This window comes from Spea bombifrons, chromosome 11, assembly GCF_027358695.1.
Source record: "Spea bombifrons isolate aSpeBom1 chromosome 11, aSpeBom1.2.pri, whole genome shotgun sequence".
NCBI classification, from domain to species: domain Eukaryota; kingdom Metazoa; phylum Chordata; class Amphibia; order Anura; family Pelobatidae; genus Spea; species Spea bombifrons.
In genome coordinates this window covers 6,610,329-6,621,734 of record NC_071097.1, presented here as the reverse complement: position 1 = coordinate 6,621,734, position 11,406 = coordinate 6,610,329, and the positions used below count along the sequence as shown (strand labels likewise).

Below are 11,406 nucleotides of genomic sequence, written 5' to 3'. Positions count from 1 at the left end.
AATGGACGCCGAAAAGGCGTTTGATAGGGTCTCCTGGCCCTATCTGTTTCGAGTCCTGGAGGGTATTGGCCTGGGCCTTAGGTTCCTGACGTGTATACGCGCTCTATACTCCTCCCCGGTTGCCCGGATTACAGTTAATGGCATACAGTCTGATCAGGTCGCTCTCTCCAACGGTACGAGACAGGGCTGTCCCCTCTCCCCCCTTTTGTTCCTCTTGGTGGTCGAGCCCCTCGCGGCAGCTGTCCGCGCTCACTCGGATATCGCAGGGGTTGACGTCCCTGGTCGCTCCCATGTGATCTCCCTGTTCGCCGATGACATCCTAGTGACGCTCTCTGACCCTCCCTGCGTTGCTGTCAGTTCTCGACCGCTTCTGCTTTATCTCTAACTATAAGATTAACCTCCAGAAGTCGGAGGTGATGGGGTTTCGTTTAGCGCCAGAGTTGTCCCATCGCATTCGTACCACTATGCCTTTCCGTTGGAAGGATGATTGTATTAAATACCTGGGGGTTCTCATACCCGCGGATCTGTCCCGGATCCGGTCCCTCAACTTTGATCCCCTTTTGAGCTCCCTCCTATCTGATCTCCACAAATGGGCCTTCCCCCATGTGTCCTGGTTTGGGAGGGTCAGCGTCCTCAAGATGAACGTTCTCCCCCGTTTCCTGTATCTGTTCCAGACGCTGCCTATTTTTCTCCCTCGGTCGTATTTTCGAAAATGTCATGGGGCCTTTCTCCGCTATATTTGGAGGGGCAAACCGCCTAGACTTTCTTTCTCTTACCTGACGAGACTTAAGACATTGGAGGGGATGGGCCTTCCTAACCTGGAGCTCTATTGGAGGGCTGCTCATCTTCGTCGTGTGGTGGAGTGGTCTGTTGGCGCGCGCCGTCTCTGGGTGTCTGTGGAGGCTGCTGCGTTATCCTGCCCGATTGCCGCTCTCCCTTGGATTGCTAATCCTCAGCGCTGTATCTCTCACGCTCCACACCCCTTGATAGGCCCCACCCTGAGAGCCTTCGGGCATGCTGCGAGGACGGGGGGTCTCGTGTCCGTTCCCTCCCCCCTGTTTCCCATCTCGGGTCACTCGGATTTCGCCCCGGGCCATGATGTGGCCCGCCTAGCGCCTCTTACACCTGCCGGTGTCTCCACTCTACGTGTATGCCATGTGACGCGGGGCCCTACTCTCAAACCCCTGCCTGAGTTGACTGGGACGGCGACTAACTCTTTCCTGACTCTTTTTCTGTACCACCAACTCAAACATTTCCTCTCCTCCACCGGGGCCCTGGGTGGGGGCTCTCGCACGCCCACTGTTTTTGAACAACTATGCCTTGAGGCGCAGGAACCTCCGCACCTGCTCTCTGCCTCATACGCTATCTTACTTTTCCCGGCGGTTATTACTAAACCCTACTATTTCAGCCTTTGGGAAAATGATCTGGGCCTTTCCTTCTCACTGGAGGATTGGGAAAGGATGCTTATGATTGTTCACAAAGGGACCGTGTCTAGCAGGGTGCAGGAAACCTTCTTCAAAATTGTTACCCGGTGGTATAAGGTGCCCCTTGATCTACATAGGTTTCTGCGTCAAATCCCCCCGACGTGCTGGCGTTGTAATTCCCATATGGGTTCCCTCTTCCATATCTGGTGGACTTGTCCTGCTATTAGGCCCTTTTGGGACAAGGTTGCCGAGGTTATTCGGGAGGTGTCGGACCCTACGTTTACGGCTACTCCGGCCGCTATACTCCTCCACTATAACTCGGTCCCGTATCAGGCCTATAAGGGCTCAATTAAGTTCCCTTTGATCAATGCTGCGCTTACTACCCTTCCCCGCTCCTGGAAGTCTGTCGTTCCTCCCTCTGTTTCTGCCTGGTTCCGCAGGGTGGAATTTATCTACCAGATGGAAGTCCTTTCGAGCGCCTCCAAGGGCCAGGACCATACGGTGGAGCTTAAGTGGTTCTATTGGCGTTCCTTCATATCCTCCCTGGATGGTCGCTCGGACCCCTCTCTGACATGATTCTCTACGCTCTTTACCCCTCCACACCGGGTCTCTGATTTGATTTGTTCTAATTTTTTTTTTATTCCTTTTTTATCTGCACGCCACACAGGTCTTTGTTTTAGTTTGGTTTACTTTGTTATCATAAGTACCCGTCTTATCTGGGTCTTCTGACTCGATTCTACTGCCGTTTGGTATTGCCGTATTCCGGAGCTCGTTGCTCTCTCTGGGTACTATGTTTATTTCCTGCTCCGTATGCTCGTATTGTTGCCACATGTCCGTTACACAAATCTATCTGCTATTGTCTGTAACTGTAACCATCTATTGTTGGGCACTTTGTTGTGGTACCCTCTCAGACTGTATCTGTGCGGGCAATTGTCGCTCTTATTGTGGTGCTCATTGCCTACCTCATTTGTGCCTTACTATTGCTGTAACGTTGTGTAATGTCATGTTGTTTTTCAATAAACAAAGAATTAATTAAAAAAAAAAAGGGGAGGTTCTGGGGGTTTAAATCTTTCCTGCCCTATTTGGATAGGCGGGGCTATCTCCTATGCTACCGGGAAGTAACAAGGAAAGGAAATTCTCAGGTAAGAATTTAATATTTCTTTCCCGACAGGCTAGGTTTAGGGAGGGGGCCAACCAGATTTACCGCTACCCGGCTAAAGGGCTCGTCTATAATGGAGAGGGGGTGAAGGGGCGCTCTAGCATGGTCCCCTTTACTCCCTACCCGCTGGCACACATTGCAAGTCCGGCAGTACTCTGAAAGTCTGGGTCAGTCGATGATTAGTCTTGGTCACCCCGAGGTTGCCGGTTAGGGGGATGTTGTGCCCTATTCTCAACAAGTCATGTTGGTACCCCCCCCTTTGGTGTCCCTTCTTGTAAAAGGCAACTTGTCCCATAATACACAGTTTTTCTTTTGTTGTAAAGATATCACTTTGCTTGGGGATATTGCCTACAGATTGCGGTAGGTTATCGTCCTGAAGGGAGAAGTAGTTCTTGCCGTAGAGGGACAACCTTAGGTCCCTGATCAGTCCATCAGAGTGGCCCTCCAGGAGGCTGTTTTACCCCGGGGTCAGTGTCTTCCAAGCTCCGAACAAAGGATTACAGTCCAGTGGGAACTACGGATGTCATTCCTGGGACAGCAACCCCAAGAGCAAAGAACAGCCCCGGAGGGAAAGAATTGAACAGAGGGGCCACATGAATGTAGTGCGGACGAGGTACCCATGGTCAAGCCGGTTTAAGGGGTTAAGGCATGACTAAGCGAAAATTTTGGCACTGAAAGAGTTAAGTTTGGTGGCACGTGCAGGGCCCCTGGGGGGGGTATATAAGGAAGGGTCGTGGCCAAAAGGTGCAATTATTTTCAAGAGAATTTTCCCGCCCATCCCTCCCCTAATTTTGGCATTTGCCGGGTACTCTGGTTTGTTAAGCTGGTACGGTGCAGGAGTTAACCATCTAGGTATGGTTACTTGTGGTGCACAGAGGTGTAAGTGCAGGACACTCCAGGGGCATGCGCCCCTATGAATCGTAGGGTCATGTGACTGCCGCTCTAGGGGACGCCCGCAGTTCCAGCAGAGATACAGGTGGACACGCCCATACCAGCAGGTTATTAATTTGGTTATTAAGTGGTTATTAATGGTTACAATTGGTTATGTTTGCTTTCGTTTTTGACAATAAATTATTGATATATATTGTGTCAAATTTGTGTGTTTATAATATTTGACACTTTGTAACATATTAATAAAGGTTGAGTGTCGCGGTGCTGAAGTTATTTTAAGTCCGCACCGCGGACAAATAATTCCATATCTGACGTTTAATAAAGTTTTGAAATAAAGAAGTGTCTCTTGTTTTTATTTGTAAAAGAGGTACCGAAACTGGACGCTACTTCATTCATGGGTATCCGAATTGGACAAGCTCGTCTGTGACAGCTCCAGGTTAATCGGTGCTGTCTGTAGTAGTTGTTGTGCCCATCAGATGGGTTAAAATGTGTGGATATATTAATTATTGGTGATTTATGTATTTTCCCCATATATGTAGGGTTTATTTGTGTAAACTTTGTTCTCTCTCATGTCCTATCCTATCCATGTGCCACATGCCCTGCCCCCGGACTGCTAACCTTGTATAACCCGGACACCGTGGAGACATGGAAAGATAATCCATCAGAGGTGGTTAATTCCTTTGTGTTAGCATTCAATGGGTTAATCTAATGTTGATCTAACTCAGTTTCTTTGTACATGCCCTCCTTATCTGTTCTGGCAAGAGGTGTCATCTTCCCAGGACCCCTGTGGTGATTCATGGCCTAACTGATAAGGATCCTTAGTTATAGGAATTCCATATCTATTTTAAGTGGAGGGGTTTTCCATCACCTTTACCCCACCATAATTTATTGGCACATCAAAGATGGGAACCAATTTTTGGAAAAGGTATCATATAATTGGCCATGTGGTCAAAGGGATGTTTTCTTGAAACAGAATCTGATTTAGGGGCAATGCAGCGACCTCAAAGCAGAACTTCACGATATACTCATAAGAAACCATCTGGACTTAACGAGTACCCACAGGCCGGCTTATTGAAGAAACTCGTGAGTGAGGGTCCTGTGTTTAAGTCCCATCATTTTAAGAACTGTTTGCCATTTTGTTTTTCTTTTGTACGTCTTGTTTTTTTGTAATTGTGGCACTGTGTAATCTTTGTCTTTTTGTTATTAAAATATTCATAATCCAAGTCTGTCTTTGGGCTCTAGTATAGATATCCACAAACCCTAAGAGAGGATAACACGTTACCGTATTGTTATTAAGTTCTAGAGGATATATATATATATGTTGTTTGCCCGGGGTGGGTTGATATATATATAGAGATAAAGGTTCTAATTCGGATTTCTCATGAATCCGGTATCAAAATCGTGAGTGGTGGCAGACTACCTGGGGGATAAAGGCAGGATTTGGGGGTTAATTTGGTATAACTGATGCCTTTGAGGGGTGAAGATAGTAAATAAAGAGGCCTGGTGCTATTAACCCCTTCATGCCCACACCCTCCACATTGTCACGGCTTGGCAAGTAGTCCTGACCGTGACAAACTTGGTGGCAGCCAGTGGCGGAACTACCGGGGTTGCAGGGGTCATGACTGCGACCGGGCCCTGGAGTTCTGCCAGTCAGGGGGGCCCAAGGGGTGCCGAGTGGTCGTTTTCAGCAACCGCTCGGCGCCCTTCTGTCTCCTCTGCCTCCGCAGCCGCCTGCCTCAGGGCTACCCCGACTGCAGTGGTGGGAGCGTGAGGCGTCTGTCATGCCGGGGCTCAGCAGTGAAGCTGTGTCACACCTGTGACAGAGGCCTCGCGCTCCCACCACAGGACTGCACGGTAAGTGACCTACAAAGGGGGGTGGGAGAGGGTAGATAGTGAGAAGGTGGGGGTAGGAAGAGGGTAGATAGTGAGAAGGTAGGGGTAGGAAGAGGCTAGATAGTGAGACGGGGGGTAGAGAGAGGATAGATAATGAGAAGGTGGGGGTAGGAAGAGGGTAGATAATGAGAAGGGGGTAGGGAGAGGGTAGACAGTGAGAAGGGGGTAGGGAGAGGGTAGATAGTGAGAAGGGGGGTAGGGAGAGGGTAGATAGTGAGAAGGGGGGTAGGGAGAGGGTAGATAGTGAGACGGGGGTAGGGAGAGGGTAGATAGTGAGAAGGGGGTAGGGAGAGGGTAGATAGTGAGAAGGGGGTAGGGAGAGGGTAGATAGTGAGAAGGGGGGTAGGGAGAGGGTAGATAGTGAGAAGGGAGGGAGAGGGGGTAGATAGCCTGAGAAGGGGGTTCATGGTGTGAGAAGGCGGTAGATTGGGTTGGGGGAGGCCCTTAACAGATTCTCGCACTGGGGCCCTGAGGCTTCTAGTTACGCCCCTGGTGCAGCAGTGGGATAACTAAATCATTTTTCCATCTTTTCTGTACCAGATTTCAGTGTTGCCGAATTTGCTAGTTAATCAGGGCACTAAAAAGAAATTGTTTCTCAATTTCCAAATGCTGAACTCGGTGCATACTTAGTATATTTACACCTCAACAGCCACCCCCACCCCCCCTTTCTCTGTTTTTCTTTTTTGCTATCGCTTGTTTGGGCCGGTTTAAAATTGAGTACCAAGCGCAGTCCAAGGCAGCACTAGACCATCTTTGCCGTGAGAGATTGATTCCCTGCTGGGAAAAAACTAAAGAGGAGCTAGTACAAGCATTGGTGGACTATGACATACAACAAGCAGCACAGATTGATACCTGCAGCTGATGTCAGTGACGCTACGAGATCTGGAGATCCCTTGGACTCTTATCTACAAACTGTTTTCAAATACGTGGACTCAGCAAATGTAAACCTAAGACTTCAGCTCATCCTTAAATATCAGGAGGCTGCAGAGCGCCAGGCGGCAAGAGAGCTTGAACTAAAACCAGCAGAGTTGGAAGGTTAAGTGCCTCGCCTATCAGTGTTGGTTCGAAAGACTTTTCTGCACCCAAACCACTTGGGAGAATTTCCCAACTTTGGACAAAGATGGGGATCTGGATGTTTTCCTGCACAGTTTTGAAAAGGTTTGCAGGCAGTACCATTACCTAAAGACCAGTGGGCAAAGTACCTCACCCCTGGTCTCAGAGGTCCTGCACTGGAAGCATTTGCAGAGCTACCAGCAGAATTTGACCAGGACTGTGAGGCAATTAAGGCTGCACTGCAGAAACGGTACAACCTTACTCCTGAGGTGTACCGAAAGAAAAGCCTACTGTAGCATCTTCTGCGTTAGCTTCTACCTCAGGGAGAGGGGGAGCTAGTGCCATTTCTACGCATGGGGATAGTTGCAGGTGGTTTATTTGTAAAAAAGTGGGGTACATTAGTGCTACTTGCCCGGAGAAAAGAAAGCCTACACCATCCACAGGAGCGGATCACCCCTCAGGATCACCATCTTCGGTGTTGTTCGTCTCCAGCACTGAGAACACCCCTAATGTGAATATGCAACCTGTCACTGTGGGAAACAAGGTAACTGTGGGGCTCAGCGACAAGGCGGCAGAAGTGACTCCTGTGCGTCCAGAGCTAGTGAGCTCCAAGGACTTTATCCCTGGCAAGACCTTATCAGTGAGATGAATTGGGGGAGTAGGTCCTGCAGTGCCAATGGCACGAGTATTTTTGGATTGGGGAGCAGGGAAGGATGTAAGAGATGTGGGGGTATCGAATAACATTCCTACTAATGTGTTACTGGGTACTGATTTGGGTAGGCTGTTATCAAAGTATATGCCTGAGGATGATACTTGTAATTTATCCAAGTCTACTAGGGGCCCTACTATAGAATAGGCAGTGTGTAACAATGTACCAAGGCAGCCTCAGGGGGAGAGTGGGCAGAAAGGTTGTGCATGTCCGTCTGTGCCAGAACCCAGGATGTCTGAGGTGCCGTGCGAGAAGGTGGAGGTTTCGCATCACTGGGAGGGAGGGCAGAGTGAATCTGTGCCAGAGCCAGGGATGTTTGAGGTGCTGTGTGAAAATGTGAGGGGGCCACCGACTGTGAAGAAGGGCAGAGGGTGAGTGAGTGTTCCTCTGTGTCAGGATTAGTTGGTTCCCAGGGTCCTGTATGTATGCCTCCTTGGAGTGGAACAGGTGGAGTGACAGAGGTTTCAGCCATAGCTGTGGTAACCTGGCAGCAGTCTTCCCAGAATTAAAGGGCAAGGGCTGACTCGGCCTGTGGACTCAGAGCATGTGTCCGCAGGGGAGCACACTGATGGTGAGACCAGGGGATCTGGAACCATGTTACCCTCCCCTCCAGCAGCTCAGGGGCAGGAATCTATTGCAGAGTACTTTGTTGACGCTGAGACTCAGGCACAGAGCCCCGAATTCCAGCAGACTCAGCAGACAGATCCCACGTTAGAAATACTCAGGGAACTGGCCTATGCCACTGTAGAAAAGGAGTGTCTTGTTATCGTTTGGGCCTTGCAAAAACTACAATCGTACCTACAGGGCCGGCCTTTGGGGTGTGCGACCGCACAGGGCGCCACACTCCAGGGGGCGCCGCCGCCGCCGGGTCCTCCCCCGCCGCCGCTGCTGCCGCCACGGGGTCCTCCCCCGCCGCCGCTGCTGCAGCCACGGGGTCCTCCGCCGCCGCCGCGGGGTCCTCCTCCTCCTCCGCCGCCCCCTCTGCACCTAAATGAAAACATTGTTGTTTTTTTTTGTTGTTGTTTTTTTTAACTTTATTTAACATGGAGGATGTTAAATAAAGTTAAAAAAACCAACAACAAAAAAGAACAACAATGTTTTCATTTATGTCCCGGGCAGGGGCGCCGAGCGGTTGCTCGTGAAGTTCTCAGCAACCGCTCGACCCCCCTTACTCTCCGTGACTCCGTCGCGGTGCCGGCGCTCAACATGAAATGCCGGCAGGACTCCTCAAGGTAAGTTAGGATAAGGAGAAGTAGGGAGAGCAGGGGGATAGTTTGAAGGAAGAGGCAGAGGGGGGTAGTTTGAAGGGGCAGAGGGTGGGGGGTAGTTTGAAGGGGCAGAGGGTGGGGGGTAGTTTGAAGGGGCAGAGGGTGGGTAGTTTGAAGGGGCAGAGGGTGGGTAGTTTGAAGGGGCAGAGGGGGGGTAGTTTGAAGGGGCAGGGGGGGGTAGTTTGAAGGGGCAGAGGGGGGGTAGTTTGAAGGGGCAGAGGGGGGTAGTTTGAAGGGGCAGAGGGGGGGTAGTTTGAAGGGGCAGAGGGGGGGTAGTTTGAAGGGGCAGAGGGGGGTAGTTTGAAGGGGCAGAGGGGGGTAGTTTGAAGGGGCAGGGGGGTAGTTTGAAGGCACAGGGGGGGTAGTTTGAAGGGTCAGAGGGGGGGTAGTGAGGGGGGGGCGCCAGAGGAGTAGTTCGCACAGGGCGCCGGAACACCTAAGGCCGGCTCTGAGTACCTACATGGGCGCCAATTTACTGTGATTACTGATCGCAACCCCCTACACTGGTTACACAGGGTGGCTGGGACAAATAGGAAACTTCTCCGATGGAGCCTAGTTCTCCAGCAATATGAGTTTGCCATACCGGACAAAAAGGGGAGTACGCATGGCAATGCCGATGGTCTGTTAGGCCAAGGGGAGGATCCCACCTAATACGCAAGATAGAGGCATGTGAGCCTCCTCCCGCTGTGACCGGTCATGCCGCTTTTTGGACCGGATGTTCCTGGACCCGGAGCGCCGCCTGGGCACCCCCGAGATCGTGGCCGCTCCCTCAGGATCACCCCAAAAACGACGGCTGAAAGCTGTATGGACATTGCGGAGCTCGGTGGCCTACGTGTGGCGCCGGACTGTCTGGGCAGGGCGGGGTTATGTGGACATGGTTTATGGCCTTTTTCCTGTGTTGGACTGTATGTAAGCCTGTGTGTTTCCCATATAAAGAGTACCTGTTTTACAACACTACGATTCCTGTCTTGTTATTGAGGTAAGCCTTATCAGGGCGGTATTGCTATACTTCCGTATACTACAGCGCCGCCGAGGTTCCTGAAAAGCTGTGTCCTCTGCTATGATCACGTATTGTGCTTTTCAGGACAATAGCCCCACTGTGTAGTTTAGCTTCGGCTATCCACAGTGGTAAGGCCCCTTCTCTCTGCAACGCTGGTTCTGTCTGGCGCTGAAGGGGTTAATCACTGGTGTCCCGGTGGCCATGGGGTGGAGGAAGCAACGTTCGCCGGGCGTACCCAGGTCGGTCCCGTCACATTGCTGGTAGCGGTGGGATGCTTCCTCAGTACCGAGACAGCCCAACCACTACCGGGACTAACAGGCTTGGGGAGGGAGATGTGACGTCCCGGGCACGGAAAGAGTGCGTTGTCCCAGGGTAAGGGAGCACAAGTCAGCGGAGGTAGTCGGTCGGACTAGCCAGATCCGTGACACATATGCATCTACTTTTTCATTTCCTACTTCTTTACAAATCTTGCTTATTCCTAATCTTTCTTCTTTTTGCCTTATGGTTCTTTTTTGTTTCAGATTTGTATGTTCTTCTTTATGATTCTCTTTTTCCTTTTGATTCTTTTCCCTTGCTCCTTCCTATTCTTTCTTTTTTCCCCTTATGATTCAATCAACCCAACAAAACACACAAACACACACAAACAATTCACGAGGATCTTTCCTGTTATTTTCCCTTTCTAGTTCTATACACTCAAGACTAAAAAGGCAGCCCCCAAAAAGCGAGAAGGGGGGGAGGGGTGGGTTTTTGGAGCGCCTCTGGTGTGTGCCTTCCCACTTAATTCTTCACACAAAAGGTTCTTTTCAGAACCATCATATCCTCCGAAAAAGAGAAAATAGGCGTTGAATCACCCGGCCACGGCTATGTGGGCCACCCGCTGAAAGCCTAGCCCCATACTTGTGTGTTATGCATGGATTGACATATTCGGCCAGCGCGCTCGCTCGGAGCTCTGTCCGTAACATAATAGAGATAAGGGGCGGGGGGCTTAAAGATTGTGCTTTGCCGTTACTTGTTATGCCCAGCCAGGGACTCGGCCACTCAACGGCTCGCTCGGTAGTGGGATAACGGTGTAGAGATATTTCAAGCTTGGGCGCAAGCAACAGGGTTAATTTCGTGCATGCGAAGGGAGACACAAAACACAAGCTCGTTTGAGTGACAGCGTGGTGGCTCTTAAAAGAGCCTTTGTGAGGGGTGAGGGGGAAACCGCGTTTGCCCACACCACGTTTACTTAAGCACGTTCTCCTCTGATCCTACGAGCCAGCTGAATGTCTTTTGGCATGATAGTAACCCGCTTAGCGTGAATAGCGCACAAGTTGGTGTCTTCGAAAAGCCCCACGAGGTAAGCCTCGCTGGCTTCCTGGAGAGCCATAACAGCAGAACTCTGGAAACGTAGATCGGTCTTGAAATCTTGAGCAATCTCACGGACCAGCCGTTGGAAAGGCAGCTTTCGGATAAGCAACTCCGTAGACTTCTGGTAACGGCGGATTTCCCTAAGAGCTACGGTGCCCGGGCGGTAGCGATGTGGCTTCTTCACACCACCGGTAGCTGGAGCGCTTTTCCTCGCAGCTTTGGTCGCCAGCTGCTTCCGAGGAGCTTTTCCCCCGGTGGACTTACGGGCTGTCTGCTTGGTGCGAGCCATGCTGGTGCGTGCCGATCTGATTCACCGACGGGTACAACAGAACTGTAACGATTATGTGGCCAACTCAACCCCTTTATAGAGTAGCGGTGAATGTGATTGGATACGCTTAATCACGCCCCTCTTTTTCATAGGCTAGGACGATGGTTTGAAAAATCCAGACTTTGATCAAGAGACTTCGGTGTGGAGCGTTATCTTTTTATTTATTTATTTTAAGTAAATGCTCGAATCGGTCATTTATTCGTTAGCTGCGGTTCTTTTTTTATTTATTTCTTCTCCTCTCTTTTGGTCAGCCTCCTACCTAGTGAACCTGTGTACTGGCTGACCGTTAACAGCGATACGGCGAAAGCTAAAAGCCCGCCTTTATCTTGGT

General features: G+C 50.6%; 1 protein-coding gene across 1 annotated transcript; it reads right to left on the bottom strand.

Annotated features, from left to right (window-relative positions):
• Nucleotides 1-10,599: 10,599 nt before the first annotated feature.
• On the bottom strand, nt 10,600-11,036 carry LOC128468896 (histone H3). Its single transcript, XM_053450713.1, has one exon. The coding sequence runs from the start codon at nt 11,034-11,036 to the stop codon at nt 10,626-10,628; it is 411 nt and encodes a 136-aa protein (XP_053306688.1). The 3' UTR covers nt 10,600-10,625.
• Between the last annotated feature and the right edge of the window lie 370 nt (nt 11,037-11,406).